This window comes from Ambystoma mexicanum, chromosome 7q (genome assembly GCF_040938575.1).
Source record: "Ambystoma mexicanum isolate Mex_15411 chromosome 7q, UKY_AmexF1_1, whole genome shotgun sequence".
In the NCBI taxonomy this organism is placed as follows: Eukaryota; Metazoa; Chordata; class Amphibia; order Caudata; family Ambystomatidae; genus Ambystoma; species Ambystoma mexicanum.
In genome coordinates, this window is record NC_090941.1 from 1,011,425,527 (window position 1) to 1,011,445,719 (window position 20,193).

At 46.4% G+C, this 20,193-nt stretch overlaps 1 protein-coding gene across 2 annotated transcripts in view; it reads right to left on the reverse strand.

Annotated features, from left to right (window-relative positions):
* ATG16L2 (autophagy related 16 like 2) overlaps positions 1–20,193 on the reverse strand; it is a 920,492-nt gene that overhangs the window by 279,831 nt on the left and 620,468 nt on the right. For both annotated transcript variants that reach the window (XM_069640243.1, XM_069640244.1), the window contains exon 14: positions 4,378–4,483. In XM_069640243.1, the coding sequence (XP_069496344.1) occupies positions 4,378–4,483 (106 nt within the window). The remainder of the gene's footprint in view (positions 1–4,377; positions 4,484–20,193) is intronic.

Below are 20,193 nucleotides of genomic sequence, written 5' to 3' on the forward strand. Positions count from 1 at the left end.
GTCAAGCAGCAGCCGAGTCAGCAGCAAGGTGATGGCTTCTGCTGGGTTGACTTGCTGTTTGCAAATGCAAGTTTGATGGCTTCGAGCAGGTTGAGTCAACTCTTAAGTTGACTGCTCCCATGAAGGTTGAGCCACCAGTTCAGGTTGTTCGAGATGGTCCATCAGTATACAGTGATAATAACAACAGAAATAATAACGAAATAATTTGCAGTGAAATTAAAACAAGGAACAATTTTTTGGAATAACAAATAACGAATGATTGTACTGTATTTTATCTTATATTAACATTAAAACTAGGACTATTATTTGTTTCAACTGTAATATTTTTCGTCAGTAGGTGTCATCTTTCTATGGCATTTTTCAATGTACTTTGAACAGAAAAACTGATGCTATTTTTTGCTTCGACTTTATACGCAGACAGCTTTCTCTGGAGTTCCCTTTTCCATTGGAGTTTTTCTTTTTTCTTGGTTTTTCTTTGTCATTTCGCTGGATTTCTTCACATTTGGGTCCCTGGATTTGGATTGAAACTGGTTCTTTGGTCTCTTGCGATCTCTTCTGTCTCACTGGAATTTTGGTTTTCGTTTGGATTTTTCACCTTTTTCGGATTTCTTTTCTACATTTGTCCTGGGTGTTTTTTCATCATTTTGCTGGCATTCTTTACATTTCGGTCCATGGATTTGGATTTAAACTGGTCCTTTGGGTTCCTGCGATCACTTCTGACTCAGTGGACCTTTGGTTTTCGGTTAGATTTCTTTGCTACATTTTTACTGGAATTCTACTGGGAGGAGGAAGAGGCAAATAAGAGTAATAAACACTTAAACTTAATTTCACCACTTTGGTACTGGGACGATGAAGATGTCTGCAGAGGGCTGTGATGGTCCGGCAGGTCCCATTAACTATGGTTAGGCAAGTCTAATCATGATTCCTCAACTGCAACCTCTCAAGTGGTTGCGGGTGTATAAAGGCAGACCCGTAAATCTGCAGAGAGGGCAACAAAGAGACCTGTGTCGGAGAGACCAGCAGAGGACCCGTGATGTGAGGAGATTTGGTGGGGCCTGCGAGGAAGTCAGGACACCGGCCAATGCCAAGAGGACCTGTAGAGCCCAAGGCAAGTTAAGCCGTTAGGCTACCACAGGTGTGGGGGGTCTCAGTGTTGGGAAGCGTGTTGCTGATCCTGCAGGCAAGCAGGAAAGAAGGGACGACCTCCCCGTCCGTGCCGGAGAAGCAGAGCCACCGGCGTGTGCAGGCGAACACCCGGAGTGTGAGCGGGGCTCGTAGAAGATGGCCCGACGACCGGAGAAGAAGGCAGCAGGAGCCAACAGACAGAACGCCGAGAAACGATGAGTGTCGGGAATGTCACTCAAAGACGGGGCACCTCGAGAAGGCTGCGCATAGGTAACGAACTTCAATAATGCTTATTGAATGCCGAACGGAATTAAAAATTTGAAGCAAAGCTAAAATATGCATATCGAACCCTGAACTGAATGAAAACTTGAAACAAAACCAAGTTATGCATGTTGAATATGGGCAACACTAATAACCGATGAAAGAAAAAAGGTAAAATACCCAACCGAAAGCAACCTACACAATAGAGCGCAAGTGTGAAAGAGTGTAACAGAAAGGTGGGACATGAACCGGAGCACCACAACACAGTGGACTATTGGAATGGAAGGCCAAAGACAGGAAAAGAGGCGTGTAACACATAATGGCAAAGCCAAGAGGCTGACAAAGAGCCAGGAGAGTGGGAACTTGTATATAAAAGCCCAGAGGCCGACAACGAAAGCCAAGTGAAGTTGAATTTGGACACTGGGGTAAATACAGAGGAACCTGTGTGGGCTGAAGAGCATAGAGTTCCTGGTTGTGCGACATTTGATGTGTGGTCTGACAACTGCCCCTAGAACAGGGAGCCCTCAAGTGTGAAAGCTAAAGACATTGTGAAATATACCAAAAAGCAACACAACAAGTGAGCTGGTGAAGCAAACCAGAAGGACGGTCAAGTTGGCCTGGATTTGTGTTGAACTTTGAAAGACTAAAACACATATCAGTTGTTGCATTGAAGTCTTGGGGAAGGGAACCCTGAGACCTGAGGAACTACAAACGCTGTCTTGAAGACGGAGGCTCAAGTTCCTTTTCTTTTTAACTAGGTTGCTTGGAGCTTGGGGAAGGGAACCCCGAGGATTGTGCATAACTGTATTGCCTTGAACTTTAGAAAGGTAATTTGGGGAAGAGGAGCTGAAAAGGAGGCTAAGAGCTAGGAGGAGCTCAGACTTTGTGTTGAACACCATTTCTTTGAATGACATCCCGCCATATTGTTTAGCTTTAGTTGTGTGGGCAAGGATACGTTTTGGACACAGACAGACTTTGAGTTGAACTCTTTGACTCCGAATTTCCTTAGTTTCGTTCAGGTAGGGACATCCCACCTAGCATAGGGCAAGGTACTACCATCTACCATCCTGACATTTGATTTAATAAACCATTTTGTTTTGAACTTTGAATCTGTTATCTGTGTCTTGCTTCATGATGCCTGCACAGTGGACAGAAGCAAGGGAGAAATGAAAGAGGTGGAGAACAGAAGGGTGATCATATTATAAGAGAGGTTAGAGAAAAGATCGGAGGACATGGAGCTAAGGAGAAGGAGAGAGAGAGAGAGAGAGAGAGAGAGAGAGAGAGAGAGAGAGAGAGAGAGAAAGAGAGGGGAGGTGGTGGAAAGGGAAGGAGGCAGGGTGGAGGAAGGGGAGGAGGAGCTGGAGAAAACATGGGTAAGAGGATGCACTGAAGGGAAGGAAAGTGAGGAAAGGAGAAAGCAGTGAGAAGGGGAGAGAATAGAGATGAGGATAAGGGGTCAAACCAAGTGAACTGGAGTAATAGTTGAAGACGGATGTCATGCGACGCCTTCCTTGGACACTATGGTCCAGATTGCGGCTCTCGGGCCGCCATTGCGGGTCCCATCACGTTTCCAGACGTAGCTGTAGCGGTCTAGTTGTTTCGCATGCTGCGAGCCGGGAGGCTCATCAGCCACGCCCTCCCTGTTCGCAGTGCGTTGCAACCCGCTTGGTCAGCTATCCCGGCTGTGTCTTTTTCCAGTTGCTGTACGCTTACTTACTTTCCTTTTGTTCTTTCCTCCTTTCCCCTCGCTTCTGCCTTTTGGGTCGCTCCTCCTCTGCTCTTTATTCTGGCTCCCGTGCTTTCCCTTCCTCGGCCTCTCACGGCACTTAAATGCTCTGCGCCCCTCGCGGTTGCTGCCTCTCTCTCCTGACTGCCTTCTCTCAGGGTTTGTTGGTCTGCTGCTTCCTCATATTTGCATTCCTGCTACTTACCTTTCCTCTTGTCACCCCCAATTACCGTCACCGGACGTTCCAATTTCCTTACGGTGCTTTCAGAGCCCACGTTCCACTTGGCATCTTCACTGCAGACCGCTGCGGCTGCTGTTTTGCCATTGGGGTTCTTTGTGCCGATAGGCTTTTTCCTCAGACTGTCCCTCTCGGGAGAGGGGCCACAGGTAGTGCTTATCATAGCGGTACACTGTGGCTTCCTTCCGCGAGAAAGAAGTTTGCCCAGAAAAAAAAGAAAGACGGAAAAAGGAAAATGATTACTGCGCTAGAAGACCTCAGATATCGTCAATTCAAGACCAATCTTCAGGTGAGGAGGAGGAAAAGGAGGGAAAGTCGGAGTTGGGGGAAGTTCATTCTTCAAAGGCTGACAACGGAGCAGAAGAGGGGACACCCCTAAGATCTTGAGCCGTAGGACGCTTCTTGATATGGTGGAGACCCTAGCAAAGGCCAAGTTGGGAACCAAACCTACTTAAACCAACCAGATGTGAAAGGTGCAAGGACCGAGGTGTCCAAACAGCAGTGTTTTGTCCAGCCCCTGCCGAAAGACTTAAGGGTGCACCAGGTAGGGGCACATGGAAGGGCATCTGAGAGGACTGACGGATGATCTGGGAGATCATGAAAGACACCGACATGATTTAAGATTGGTACACTGCAAATCACAGATTGTTTTCCGCTGAGGAGGGCCCTGGAAAATAAATGGCGGGTAGAAGTACTGAGGACCACAGTCCTAAATGTTTTGGAAAGACCTCAGAGTGTTGCTTATCCTGATCCTTATCTTGCTTGGTTCAAACAAAATAAATCGTATTGTGTCATTTTACATCGGCATGAGTCTTCGCAAATGGCATCCAATCCAATAGCAATACTCTCATGTCAACATTAATTAGTGTAAAACTAACCATGCTTGCCACCCACACCTGTAATGCACTGAGATGTTATCCAAGTATAATTACAAGTAGTTATGCAAAGTTTAAAGCAGCTTAAACACTGTTAGAGAATGTTATTTACAAATGTACTGTTGTCTCCGTTACTGGCAAACGACCGTTACCTGCTATCCCAGAAACGTATTTTGCCATCATGATGTCCACTGATGATGTGATAATCAGCACAGACTACATCGCTGCAGTAGGATGGCACACTGATGGTATTTAGACCTAGGATAATAAGAAGAAAGTAGGTAAAACAACAGATCTACTTCAGAAGTAAATCATTCAAACAGTCTTTGTCACTAAATAATCGATGAGTCTTCTGGTTCTGCGCAACAAGAAAGAAAAGAACATTTGTTAGGGAGGATTTTCAGTTTAGTACTTAATTCCTCCCACCTTAGAGACCCCCCAGCTCTTTTGCTGAACTTTTTTGACTTTGTACTTTTAATTCTATGTGTTTTCTGAGTTTCTTTTTGGTTTTGGAGTCTGACAAACTCCATAGGCATCATCTTTGCATTGTGACACACAGCACCTTCAGTGCAGTGGCACAGGGAAGTCTCTTAGATTTCCTAAAGGTTTAAATACCTTCTCGTGGATAAACTACTGTTTCCAAGAGCAGTGAAGTGAAATTGACTTTACTTACCATTTGCAACTTTCTAGACCCAGCACACACTATCTTAGAATAGGGTGCTGGAGAGGTTACTTAGTATCCCCTTTGTCTAGTTTCTCATGTAACATTTTTTATGTTACCCTCTCTACAATTAATGGCTGGTGGCAGTGGTTTACTTTTAACTACCATTGGGATTTTTTACCGCGGGCTGCGTTCGCAGCTGCAATAAAGCACCCATGGGTGCCCATTTTGTCAAAATTGCCCTGGTCTTCTTTTTTGGCATTTCTTGCTGGGAAGGTCCTTCTTGAGATTCACTCTGTGCGCCAAACCAGGTTTCGTCCCTTTGTTCGCTTCGTCTTTGGCGGGATTCACAAGTGAAGCCCGCCTCTGACTCCAGTATGTCTAGCAGGGGCAGGAAGTAAGGGGGGTTCCCGAAACTCCCAGTGCTTAATCCCTGTGTTAGGCAAAGTTTGTATGCAGTACCCTATGGGACCACTACATACAACTAGGACTACAGGTGTAAGAAAAAACAACCTTTGGTATAAGTCTGTACCACACAGTTTTTGGTAGCGAACTGAGCAGCCAGGCTCGTCTCAAGAGGGGATGTGAGCTTGTAAGGGTGTTACACAGAGGTCTATAATTACAAGTATTCAGATAGACACTTATACTCAAGGTTTCTTGGTAAAACACTTCTTAATTTATTACACAGTCAGTTAGAAAACATTCACTAGAAGGAGGCAATCAATATCACACAGAAATATACTATAGTACTTTACACTATCAGGTTCTGAGACATTTAAACTACTTTGAAGTAGGAGCAAAATGGCATTCAGAGTATTTGAAATAGGAGCAGGCAAGGTGGGAATGCCACCCCAGCGGTAGACAGGAGAGCTATAGGGAAAGAAAAGGAATACTGCGCATTCCAATTCCCGCTGCTAGAAAAAGGGGGAGAAAGACCACAATATATTGCATGGCCACACATGGATCGAGAGAACCTGAAAAATAAGCTTCCAATGCTGACATCGGGAGCTGGGAAGTGGATACATGAGTTAGAAAAAATGACAGGGGGAGTCACCTTAGTTATAGGGGACATTAAGGGCCTCCTGTTCGCAATACTTGGTGAAAGGGCAGACAATGTATGGAAACGAGCTGGATACCCTAGGGTTACCATAATTAACACTTCCCATGACGGAGCACCATTTAATAATTGTAAAGCCGCAGTGTGGAAAGCGCTACAAACACTATATCCAGACACTTCCGATATGGGAGCTATAATGACCTGGAAAATGAAAGAGTCAGAGGATCCGTTGATTTATATCCAGAATGTTCAAGAGGCGTGGGTACTCGAAACGCACGAGTCTTGGGCGAAATCTATCCCTCTATTCTACCATATATTGTGCCAAGGGTTGCCTGAACCGGTGCAAAAACAGCTCAAGAAATTGGTAGGAATAGAAGCTAAACCATGGGCCGAAATACAGTTGACAATTACACACTACTGTAGATTGTTACAAGAAAAGAACCAAAAAAAGGAGGCAACTCATAAGGGTGAGGAGGCGAAGCTGGTGCAAAAGAAACTTTCAAAGTACGCTCTCGAGGGAGCGATGCTGACAAGCCCAGCTGAACCAAGCGCGCAACAAGCGACTAACCCATCCCAGAATAATCAGGGTAGCGCGGGATTCTACCCGAGGGGTAGAGGCTTCAGAGGAAAAGGATGGCAGAGTAATCAGGGAGGGTTTCGAGGTAACCAAGGACTGCTTCGAGGTAACCAGGGAGGTTTTCAGACCAACCGAGGTGGATTTCAAAACGCTCAGATGGGCAGTCCAGCTACGCTAGATGGACAAATGGCCCGACCACCGCCAGTTTGTTGGCTGTGTGGAATGACAGGACACGTGGCACGCGTGTGCAGAAGCCAAGGCATGTGGCAAAATGGCCAAGGAATGGGAACAGGCATGATGAATCAGCCTGCCGTCCCACAACAGGGCAGTGCGCAAAATCACATCGTGCAGCAGCAGGCGCCAGGCTTGCAGCAAGGTGCACAGCACGTGGCCCAACCCCTGAACATGGGGAACTTGCCACAGTGACAATCTCAGCAGGCACCGCCACAAATGTATCAGGGCACTAACTCCGGAGGGGGAGTCAACCCTGGAAATGGGGGAAATCCTTAAGTATACAGTGGGCCAAACCTATATATGAAATAGGACAGCTCACGGGGGACTCTGATGCACTCTATACTATCAGTGACACCAGACCCTAATAGGGAACCTAGGGTTAATGTCGTCATAGGAGGTAAAGAATATTCCTTCTTAGTTGACACGGGTGCGACGCGCTTGTGCATACGAGAAGGCAAGTTTTCCTTGTCCGACGAGGCCATAGATACTCAGAGTTTCACGGGAGCTCACAGTAGAGTTCCCTTTACAGACGCGGTCCCAGTCTCTGTAGGAGAGCGCAAAATGAATTGCCCTTATTGTATTCTCGTCAGACCCCAGTAAATATCCTGGGTCGGGACTTGATGACAAAATTGAATATGACAATCTCATTTACCGAGAATGGTATAGTGTGCTCCACTCCAGGAATGCATTATTCGAACGTGTGCGAGATGATTCGAGCATACTCAGGATGAATAGCCATGAGAGCTATACCATTAGAGCCAGAAGTCTTCGCATATGGCGTGCAGGTGCTCATGGCGGGATTGCCAGACCTCGCAGGTAGAACTATGAGGACACCTGATGAGTTTCTATTCAGACCCACAATACCTATGCACGAAGAGGAGGGACAAGTATTTCCTTTAATGATACAATCTGCCGCGGTGCGAGGGAAAGTAGCATTGGTCGAAGGATATGATGACGAAGGCAGACAATGGTGTGCGGTTATCGCCATCGAAGAAGGGTATCGAGTGACTGATGTCACCGATGACGATCTGTTCGAAGAAGAGACAAGGGTGGAAGTGAGTCTCTCATTTTGGTTCAAAATGATCAAACGAGAGGTACCACAGAGAATGATGCTGGCACTGATACAGCCAGAATACTTCGAAGATGACATGGCCCAAGTGCCTATCACAGTATGGACTACAGGGCCGTATGACGTAGGCCTCCTGAAGGGGGCAGGTGAAGTGAAAATTAAACTGAAACCAGGAGCAATTTTACCAAGAGCACGACAATATCCTATGTCCAGAGAGGCAGATGAAGGGATCGCAAAGACAATTTCCGCCATGATGGAGCAGGGCATCCTAGTGACGTCAGAATCGCTGTGTAACATGGTGATTTACCCTGTCAAGAAATCGAAGGGAGGATCTTGGCATTTAATCCAAGATTTAAGAGCCTTAAACGATATTGTTGAAGCAGAGTTCCCTTTAGTCCCAAACCCATCTACAATCCTATGTAACATACCTACTGAGGCAAAATATTTCACGGTGATTGACTTGAAAAACACATTTTTTTCAATCCCGTTGCACTGTGACTCACAAGACCTGACATTGTTTACTTTCAGACAAATGCGCCTGAAAAGCACGAGGTTGCCACAGGGATACTGTGAGTCACCATCCATTTTCAATAGAGGCCTGCAGATGGACCTAAGCAATATTGCAGAAGACAGTGTCGTGTTGCAGTATGTAGATGACATTCTGATCTGCAGCTGAGAAAGGATATAAGGTTGATCAGGAAAAAATACAATACTGTCAACAAGAGGTACTGTAGATAGGCCAGCTAATCTCACATGAGGGGAAAAAGGTAACCCCAGAAAGGGCTGAAGCTATCATGAACACAGCTAAACTGCTCACGATAAAACAAATGCAAAGCTTCTTAGGCCTGTGCAACTACGTCAGAGCATGGGTCTTCGACTACAGCTTGTATACCAAGCCCCTGCTTCAGGCCCTAAAGTAGGCCCAGGCGTCAAGGGAAAAAAATCGAATGGACCGAGGCAATGGAAAAGGGGTTTGCAGAACTCAAGGGGGCAATTTGTAAGGCCCCAGTCTCGGGATTCCTAATTATGCAGAGAAATTCTACCTGTTCTCGCACACCGATGGCAATTTTATGACGGCAGAGCTCGCGCAGCGATCCTCGCTGGGGTACAAGTCCCTAGCATATCACAGCAGGAGTCTGGACCCGGTCATGAAGGGCCACTTCCCATGCAAACAAAATCTAGCTGCTGCCGTGTTCGCTATAGAAAAGGCGTCATCCATTGTGATGGGGTGCTCCATGACATTATATGTTGAGCACTCGCTGTTCGCCATACTAGAGAAGCCAAAGGGCACACTGACATCTCAGAGAGCATCCGCCTATGAGGTGATTATCTCTAACCCATCAATCAAAATAGTTTGATGTAAAACGGTAAATCCAGCTACGTTCGTAGCTGAGCCAGTCACTGATTGAGAACAGATACATGACTGTGCGAATTATGTGGAATTCTATGATGAAATCCCCAGGGTAAAGGAAAATGCCCTGGCAGGTGGTGAAATCGTCTTTACTGACGGGTCTTTGAGAATCGACCAAGAAGACAAACAAAGATATACAGGCTTTGCCGTAATGAAGCACATGGCAAACGGAGAGTTCCAGGTACTCGTCAGTACACAAATACCATCTCACTATTCTGCGCAAGCTGCAGAATTATTGGCGCTGATACTTGCCATTGAGAATCATGTAGACCAGGAAGTAACGGTATACAGTGACTCCGCCTACGTGACGTCAAGCGTGCATGTAGGTCTAGCACGCTGGAAAAGGAGGGGCTACCTCCGAGCGGACGGCACGCCAGTGCAACATGCAGCCTTGTTGGACAGGTTGCTAAAAGCGCTACAGTTCACAGTGGGCATAGCGGTCGTGAAATGCGCCGCCCATACCAAAGGGACGGATTTCGTGTCAAGTGGAAATCATGAAGCGGACACGGAAGCCAAGCGTATGGCATCCAAGACTGAACCAATCATGGACGTGGAGGTGGCACGTACCCATGAGCGTATGATGATGGCACGAGCCACACCTCGAGGCCTATAGTAACATGGGGCAGACACAACTAATGGAACTCCAAGGGGAGGCACCTCAGGAGGAGAAGAATTTCTGGAAGCATCGAGGGTGTTCCTTAAGCCCCTCTGACGGTTTGTGGAGGCAAGACAGCACTGGTAAACCAGTAATGCCTGTCGCCCTACTGAAGGTAGCATTGGAGCAGTTACACTACCCTATACACATGACAAAAGAAAATCTCGCTGCAAAGCTCGCAGAAGACTGGTTTACACCGAACTTAGCAGAGCATGTTGCATTTTTCATGGTGAACTGCATTATCTTCCAGCAGTTCACCGCTGGGCACACATTAAAAGTAGTGAGAGGAGTTATCCCCCGGCCAAATGGACCATTCCAGCAGTTGCATATTGACTACGTCGACATGATCCAAGTATGCAACGGGTACAGATATTTAATTGTTGTGGTGTGTCCATTCTCTAGATGGATAGAAGCAGGTCCCTGCACACACCCAGACTCTACCTGTGCTGCAAAATCTCTGGTGAGGGAGGTGTTTCCTAAATAGGGAGTATGTGAGGTAATGAGGTCAGACAATGGGGCTCACTTTGTCAACTCAGTGTTCGAGCAGATCAGCTTGTTGCTTGGTATAAAGCACAAGTTCTCATCTGCGTATCATCCGGAGGGGAATGGCATATGTGAGCGGCTCAACGGCCTGTTAAAGGATAGGATAGCCAAGTTGAAGCTCACATTAAAAAAGGGATGGCTGCACGGTCTACCACTGGCATTGTACGCATTACGGAACAAACCAGGCTCCGACCATCATCTCACGGCGCACAAGATAGTGACAGGAAGCAGAATGAGAACCCCTCTTACCCCCCGAGATAGAGCTAGATGTGATGCCCAGCTAACTAAGGAGGTCTTGGGGACAGAGATGCAGGATTACCTGAACTGTATGACATCCAGCATCTCTGTCATTTCAGGCCAGCTGCAGCGACGAAGAAAAGGGTGCAGCGCAGCACAAAACACGACAGGAAGTGCTGAAACAGACACCACACAAAGTTTATGTGCACCCCTCGTGTTCCCTGCTGACTCTGTTCTTATAAGGAACTTTACAAGGAAGAGGTGGGACAAGCCACGATTCAATGGCCCTTTCATCATGGAGGACTGCACTCCTTCAGCCGTCAAAGTCCAGGGCAGAAGGGCATGGCTCTTCCTGAATGACATTAAGCCTTATATAGGAGAGAGCCCTCCAGCTGCATCCAACTGCGAAGAAACCACAGACAATGGGGAAGAACCTCAGCACGTGCAGACAAGATCTATGTCGAGGAAGAAGGGCACATGAGCAGTCAAGTCAAGATAAAAGAACGCTGGTTTTAAAATTGTGGCTTTTTGAATAAGACACTTCCTCTAAGAAAAGAGGGGATAAAGGACAATAATATGGACACTCTGTTCATCACAGTTTCAGGGTAAAGATAGAGCCACAACAACGTTGACAACATGACACACAAAGTATTATAAAAACTAAGACACTGATGAACTACAAATAAAGACATTTCTGAGAACTCGACACAGTATATTGAAGCAACCACTATCAAGACTTTGTTCACCGAGCGCATGGTAGCTCCCAGCAGAAATCTCACGTGGGATTTGCTCACCTACTTTCAGCTGGTGGTCATATCATACCCATCGCTCATAGGGAGAGAAACCAGTGTCACAGACCTTATTCAAGATCCCACGAACAAAAAGGTGATCTGGCAGCTGCTGACTGTCATTGCAGAATTTTTCACCGAACTGCCCGAGCACAGTGAAAAGGACACCAATGCTTCCACTATCAGCAGACATTGAAGAGCTCACCTTCACCTTGTTCTTTCGAATAATTGAGAAATGTCCGGGACTCGTCGGGAGAACAACTGATACACACACATTCGTCAGAGACCCAAGAAATACTGAACAACTAAACCAGCTGGGGACTAAAATAAATTTCCTCGTGGCAATCCACGCAACGGGAAGGTGCAAAGACTGTGCGAATCAAAAGAAAAGCTGTGACCAGAACCCTGCAAAACAGGACAAATGTCCCCATCACCCGAGGACACCCAGCTGGCACACAATGTCCTATTCAGACTAGTCACAGACTATCCAGAAATGGTGGGAACACCTGCAGATGTTGACGTCATCACCTTCCTTAGAGATCCAGCCAATACCCCACACATGGGCACACTCCTCCATGGAATTATGCTCCAGGTGGAGCTATCTACTTTCCAGCGAGAATACTTTAGGAGATTCCAGTGAGACTTTCCGCCGTGGAACAGATCGAGAGAAAGAGACACAGTGCCTTACTTTCCACCGAGGGATAGATCGAGAAGAGCAGAAATGAAAACTACACCATTTTATTTTTCCTTTCGCCTTTTCTATTTTCTCTATTTTCCTTATTTTTATTCTTATTTTTCCATGTTTACTTTTATTTTTATTTTTGTTTTTATTATTACAACATTCTATTTTTGTGTGATTTTTAGCAGTTCCATCTTTTCATTCCTTCGCATTGAACAGGTTCCAGCATGTCCTCAGGACCAAAGCAAATTCGAGGTGTGCACTGGGACCTCGCCTACTATAGATACGCATAATGAATGTGAAGTGCCAAAGATGTTAGCCTAACCTTTTTCCATAGTATAGCAAAGGAACTGTACTCCGTACCCAGAGACTACCGTCAGCGCCCGCAAGAGGACACTTGGAAAGCACTTGTCACTTTAGAATTAATGAACTCTTGCTACAAGATCAGAGCAAAGTAAAGGAATAAATAATTGACTATGGACTTGTCGAAATGGGGGCCCGGAACAGTAACTTAGTTCTACCACCAGCAGAGGGGCGCCCCCGCTTCCCTGGGAGGAAATGCTGCCAGATGTCCTACAAGTCTATCATGTGTGTATGCTTAGTAATTATCATTGTGTTTTTATCCTTGACTATTCGAACTGCATTTTTTAATCGGTGCACGAAGCGTCCCAATTTCAGTGCACCCGCCAGATAATGAACGCCTGGGTCCCACAGAAGCACCCAGACCTTATATAGTTATCCCAGTCCCAAGAAAAGTTGATGGTAAAGGTAATGGACTAAAATTGAATGTAATTAGCAGTGATTCATACACACTTGAGATAATGAATGAAGAAAAAGGCTGGAGACAGGGTCAGCACGGAGTGAATGAAAATATAGCACTGACCACTGCACACACCCACACACAGGATGCACACAGACAAGGGCAAGTGTCAATGGCTACGGGGCCTCCAACAAAGGCAGCAGAGAAGGAGAGACTGCCTGCAGAACAATCAATCCCAGAAAATAGTGGAAGCAACCGAGGAGAACCAAGTGAGAAACCAACGAGAGAGGGCATAGAAAAATCCCTCAAAAGAACAGAACTAGCCACAAAGGAATTCACAGAGAAAACACAAATGCTGATAGATTATTTGTTCCCAGTCATAGTCATAGCAAAAAAACTGCACGAGGAGCTGAAAAACAGAACTGTAGAGACTATAACAGCAAGCACACCAGCTCCAACGCAAGGAACAAGCCTTAGGCCTACAACACTGCCACGCGTTGGGAGGTTGGTGAGCCAATGGTGGTTAGAGGAAGTATATGACAGACTACAGAAGGGAAGGAAAGGAAACACAAGACCTTCTCCTACCACAGTGATGCAGCCAAGACAGCCTGCTCCACCGAGATGCCCAGAGAAGAAAAGCAGCACAGACGCATTTAGAGACAGTCATAGCAAACTACAGAAAAACGTTGAGAATCAAGAGAAGCCCGCATGAAGATAACAATGAACTCAACGATTACCTGGACAGCACAGCCCATCTCGGAAATAACATATGGTATCAGCACATGAAGGAAATAGGACAAAGGCAATCAGGAGGGGAATACTTTATCTGTGCACTCCTACCATACAGCATGGGAAAATCTAAGATTTTTGTAGCTGTGGAAATTGATGTCCCTATAGCACACTGTATGTCACACGTATCAATGTGCAACACTAGAGGACAATTTATGGGCAAGGACGCCTCACTGATATGGGCCACTGAAAAGGATTACGCAGATGAAGATGGCTACATCCAGGAGATTAAAACAAGAGACAGGGCGCACACCAAGAATCACGTGATCAGATACTAGAATCCTGACATCAAAGGATAAGGAATACGATAGGAAATAAACCCAAGACTGAACGGTCAAGGAAAAACTGCGGAAGAGGCACAAATGTGGAAGAACAGAGGCCAAATGCAGATTTGGGGAACAGTGGTTTCCCCAGATGGGTGGGAAGAAGGAGTAGTAATCTGCTGAGCTTGGATGGTCCTTGGAGCCTGCCGAGAAGCAATAGAGAATTCGCAGAGGTTATGCAAACCTCTATGGCCAAAGTTGGTAAAGCTGCTAACATGGGTCGAAGATGGAGGAGGACCCCTGCAAATAGTACCACTGGAAAGCCCGAAACTATGCTTCAGAAGTAACGGCACAAGAAAGATGGGAGAGAATCAAAACTGCGGTCGAATCTTTGAAGCCCCAGGAATGACACAAGGAACCGCAGTCATCATGGACCATTACTGGGCATGTGGATCCAAGGCATACATAAGACTTCCGAAAAACTGGGGAGGCATATGCACACTGGTGAACGTCCACGTTCCTGCACTAGTGATCCCAAAAAACGACCTGGATTTGGACAGTTTCCCGAAAGCAGATGCACATCTAAGGAGAAGGAGATCTGTGGAACTGGTATCCAGGATGATGACAGAAAACTACTTTTTAGCCAAATCAGAAGAGGCATTTCATGCAATCCCATATGAACACAGGCTGTTCAGCCTCACCTCAACAGTGTTCACCACGATGCTCTTGCCACACATCCAAATTGGAGTGAATGCCAAGTGGTTGCAGATAACCAGATGGGAGTTACTGCAGACAATCAAAACTACTATTAAGGGGTTCAACGCAATCAAGGAAGAACTGAGAGCAATCAGATTGATGACCCTCCAGAATAGATATATACTCGACATGATCACAGCAATGGATGGAGGTGTTTGCGCAAAAATCGGAGAATCGTGTTGCACATTTATACCATTGCACGATGAGGAAAGTGGAACCCTGACCCATAGGTATGTTGACAAACCTGAAAAACCAGATGATCGATGAGACTGACAAAGTGGACGATGACAGCTGGTTTGGAGACCTATTCTCGTGGGCCCCACAATGGATGGCAGACATATTCAAGTTCTTGGGAGCCTTACTAGCAATGGTACTGCTAGGATTCTGTGTTATCAAGGTAATCGTCACACAGTGCCAGAAAACTGCAAAGAAAGCCATTGGGATGAAAATAATAGTCGATATCGAACCAGGATGGAAGCCCAGAGACCTGACTGATGAGGAAATAAAAGACTTTGTTAAAGCCATGATTTTGCACCAGAAGGAACAAAGTTCATATATCCTAAGAAACGGAGAAGGTATGAAGGGAAATGGATCTCCTGCAGTCCAAACGGACAATGCCAGCTAACGACATGGATAAAGGATGAACACGTAAAAACAGCAGGAAGTTTGAAGGGTGTGATAAAAATATAGACTCCAAAGGCGCACACATTCGCACCATCATGTACAAACCCTGAAGACGATGAGCAAGACGCTGAAGAAACTAAGGAAATAAACACAAAAGAAATGGCAGAAGTGGTCGATGAACCGACCAGAGGGGGGAGTGTAGAGTAGGTCCCAGACATGGCCTGCACCCCTGCCCCCCATTTTGAAGTACCAAGCAAGTACTCGCCAAGGTACGTGACATATGAGGAACAAATCAACCAACAGAGAGCCGCACTGGGACTCTGCCCAGTGTACCTAAGAAGATCCGTACCCGTTGAAGTGCCCATAACCAGACAACCCTGGGCAGCACAATACCCTATCAGACAGCCATACTAGCCGCTGATACGAAACAATTAGTATTTACAGACTGTCCATGAGGAGACACAAAGAGCCTTGATGGAAGGCAAATGGTAATGACACGAGGTCCTGAGTATACTCGCACATGAACGAAGGTAACACGCAAAGGCGTGCAGGCTCAAAACCAGATTCAAGAGTCACGAACGAAGAGATGATGTTAAAACATAAGGAAACAATGCTACGATACAAGATGAAAGTAACCAACCAGTTAAACGTGTGTAAATAGGCTTGGAACGGAAAAAACTAAGAAAATGAAACGGCTTGCAATGCTTAGTAGAAGAATAGAGAGGCAAGCGACAACCATATATCTACCTCAATAAGTCACGCTATACAAGTGCGACTCCATTTTGGAAAAGCAGAAGTATGCCCAGGCGGCCAGAGGCCTAACAGGCCAGGTTTCATATCCCGGCCAAAGTCAGGAGAATGAGCGGAATCGAAACTCAATAAAGAGCGGCTCATGCCGGGGAAATCGAGGTCAACCAAAGAAAGGGAGGAGAGCGTCATCTAACAGGAATCGAAACTTCAGAGCATACCAGCCTGCCCCATGAAGGTCAAGATAAGGGAGGCCCATGCAGGTGGCAGGGCCGAAGCAGAATTAAATACACTAAAAGCTGGAAACTGAAGCAGATTCATGGTGAACTAACACGTGACCGATCAGGCGCGAAGAGGTCTCACCGCCTGATGTCATCCAGAACCCGAGGATGCCATAACTATTCCTGATAAGAGGCTACAGTTTTGCGGCCATGCCCAGCCAACTAATTGACACACAGCCCTAAGATACTGATTGATGGCAGAGTGAATCTTGGGACACCAGGCACCTGGGTGTCCATTCTGCATGCTGCTAATTAAAATGGGGATTTATGTCTAGGGGTGTAACCTGCCCAATCACAATGGACCATGTAATCTAGGGTCCTATAGATAGTAAGTAGAACCAATAGAACGTCGTAGTTGTAGTGACGTCTATCACGTGTGACCCCCACCCGATAAGAGTTATCCAATCCGCATGCTCTGTTACCATATACAGGTATAACCCTATAGTTACCTTTCCTAACCAATTATATTGCATGACGAATTTGTAGAGTTAGACGTCAGTGATGATGAGTTTTGCCTATAACTATTGCTGTTTGGTTGAAGTTCGAGGAAGTTGGAGCGAGACAGGTGATCGCAACGACGAGGATTCCCATTTGTTTCCCCGTTTGATGTACTTATCATTAAACAGACTTCCCTTTGCCAAATTAGTGAGTCCTCTTTATTGAGTCGTGTTGGAGTAAGTGAATCCTGCACCCCCATTCCTCACGTGGTGCAGCTATCTTGTCTTACTGGTACTATAGGGTGAGCACTGACCTATGGGCCCGTCGTTGGATATCTCGCTCTCCTGTACAATACCTCTGCCTAGGAAATACTTTATATTACTCTATGTTGCTACCATTTTCCTCCTTGGAGTGTAAAATTCCTTTTTGGGACTACTGTCTTACTAAAATATATCTTGGTCTTTGGTAGCCGCCCTCCTGGCTGTGTTAGAAATGGTCTTACCCTGTTTAGGACTTTTAAGTGTCACCACTGTATGGTGTGCATATGTATTATGTATCTTCGTTATATTTAGATTATAGAAGGAAACCTGTACAAATTAATCTAGAACAAGAATCTCCCTCATCCTCCAGCTTCCCTTCCGTGACAGTCTTCATATTAGTTCCTACTCATTCATTAGCATATTATCAAAAAGGTTGTGCTTGACATCTGTTTCAATGATTGGGAGGTAAAATGTTGTGCTAACCAAACCGTGCAAAATACAGAGGCTCTTTCAGCAAGAATAGTGTGAGTGTGAGTGTGTGTGAGTGTGTGTGTGTGTGTGTGTGTGTGTTCGTTCCAGTTGTCCGGCATGCATAGTTATCTACAGCAGATCAGACAGGCACTGAAGTGCACATTATAAACTTAGGTAAGGCCAGGTTGATTACAAGTGAACAGAGAGCCAGGACTGCCTATCATGACGTGTAAAATGGAAATGGGAACGTGGTGAAAAAGGGGGCGGGGGAGATACTGTTTTTTACATTTCTTTTTTATCCATTCAATTTATTTTCAATGTACAGGAAGCTGTGGTATTAGTATACAGTTACACATGGCTGTTGTCAGAGACACGTTGTGCACAACCTGGTGCTAGTGAGGTGTGAATTGTGCCATTGTTGACCCTCTGCATAGTACTGGGTCAGCTCTTACTGCAGGGAAGAAATTAATGTTTCATCAACTAGAAGAGCAGGAAAAGCTAGTTCCTCTGGGAAGAGGGAAGGAGACACAGTTCTCATTTTCCAGTTTATATTGTAAAGTGTCCCAAGTCAGGGGGGTAGTCAGAAAAATGAGACTTTATGTTGGGTCGTGAGACATTCAACTCCATTGTTTATTTAACCCAGTCTGCAGCATCGGGGAGAAAGAGCTATGGTACACAGAGAGGCGTACCACAATCCTGTACCCCTGTACCCCTCCTCGGAAGACCCTCAAAAAGTGGCAACCAGCTCCACTTAGCTATCCTAAACTCTTGCTCTGCACTCCTCTGATATCTGCCACCTCCTTGAAGACCTCGACCTCAAAATCCTCACTCTCACCGAGACGTGGTTCACGGGCAGCTCTCCTCCTGGAGGGCTACAAGATCCTCTCTAAACCCAGACCTAACTCTGCATGAGTCCCTGCTACTATCATACCGACTCAGTCCTACTCCTCCTTTGAATGCCTCATCTGCAGGCTTTGAGTCTCTCCAATCCTCTAGCTGACTCTGGCCACCACCTACAGCCCCCCTGGCAAAGACTGCCTCTTAGAGTGGTCTGACTCCACTTCTCTGCTGGCCTGCACCTCCAAGTTTCTCCTCCTCATAGACTACAATATTCACCTCGACTCCCCTGATGCAGCCTCTGGACTATTCTGCAACCTCTGTGACTGTTTCCTCTCCATTCTTCCCTTCGGTATAATGCACTCAGCCAGACACACCTTGGATGCTCTCATCTCAGCAGACATCCCCATCTCCAACCCTCTCACTACTCTCTCCTGGTCTGATCATGCTCTCCTGTCTGCTCAGTTGCTGCTTTTGCAGCCACCTTCATGTCCCTTCCCACTCCTGTCACTGACTCTCACTATGACACAGCCCTTACTAACCTTCAACTCTCCATCTCCAACACTGTGGACATCCTTTCCCCTGTCTTGATCTGCATGAAGCCTGCCTTCAAGCGGAACACCTGGTATGACCTGGTATGACTCCGACCTGGCCTCTCTGAAATGCAAGTGCAGAGCTGCTGAGCGGAATGGCAGGCCTCAAGCACATCCTCTGACAAACTGGTCTGCCGCCTGCTCCACAGGCAATACAGACTTTCCATCTGCTCAAAGGAGAGGGCCTATATCCAAGTCCTCATCTCTGGGGCCACCAACAACGCAGCAGAACTTTTTCAAAACCTGCAAGGAACTCGGCAATCCTATTATAGTCTCCATTTCTATTCTGCCTTCGCTGGTTCTCTGCACTGCACTAGACTCACTTCATTATTAATATTCAGGACATCCTATCTTCACTCTCCTCTACACCACTCCCTTCACCCTCACACGCTCTTAGGCCTCCCTCGCACGTCTCTCCCCTCCACTCCAACTCCCCCCTTTCTCTCCTATATCACCTGATTAGGTCTCTAGACAAGACCGCTCTATGAAACTCTCATCCAAACAGGTGCTCCCCTGTTCCTCCAGAACTATCAAGGACAACATTGTCTCCCTTGCTCCAGCCTCAGCTGATTTCTGCAATCACTCCTTTGCCATTGAATCCTTACCATTACTCCTCATGCACCCTCTCCTTAAAAAGCCTTATGCCGACCCCTCCTGTCAGGCTAACTACTGCCCACTACCCCTTTCCTGGGCAAACTGGGAGAAGCTGGCCATCTCCCAGTTTATCCACCACACTGAATCCGTTTGTTGTCTCCATGACCACAAGTCTGGCTTCAGAGCTGTCAGAGGCACGGAAACTGCTTTCCTGAATACCCGTGAAGACGTGCTCTCTAATCTCTATTCCAATTCTCCTTCCGTTCTCATCCTTCTTGACCGTTCCTCTGCCTTTGATATGGTCAATCATGCCACCCTTATAAATCGGCTCTGCGATACCCTTGGTATCACAGACCTGGCTGACCACCTTCCTTTCTGACCGACCTTCCCAGGTTTAAATGGGCCCTTTTCTCTGCTCCATTTCACTGTCCACCTGTGTTGTCCCTCAGGGCTCTATCCTCTCGCCTTGGCTTTTCAACATCTACCTTGCCCCTCTAGCTCATTTTATCTATGCCTTCTCTCCTAATGCCCAGTGTTGAGCAGATAACACACATCTCTCCTCCTCTTCCTCTTTCATTTCCGATTGCCTGTCTGCTATTCAGGCATGGTGGGTTCCAATGATCTCTGCCTTAATGCCAGTCAGG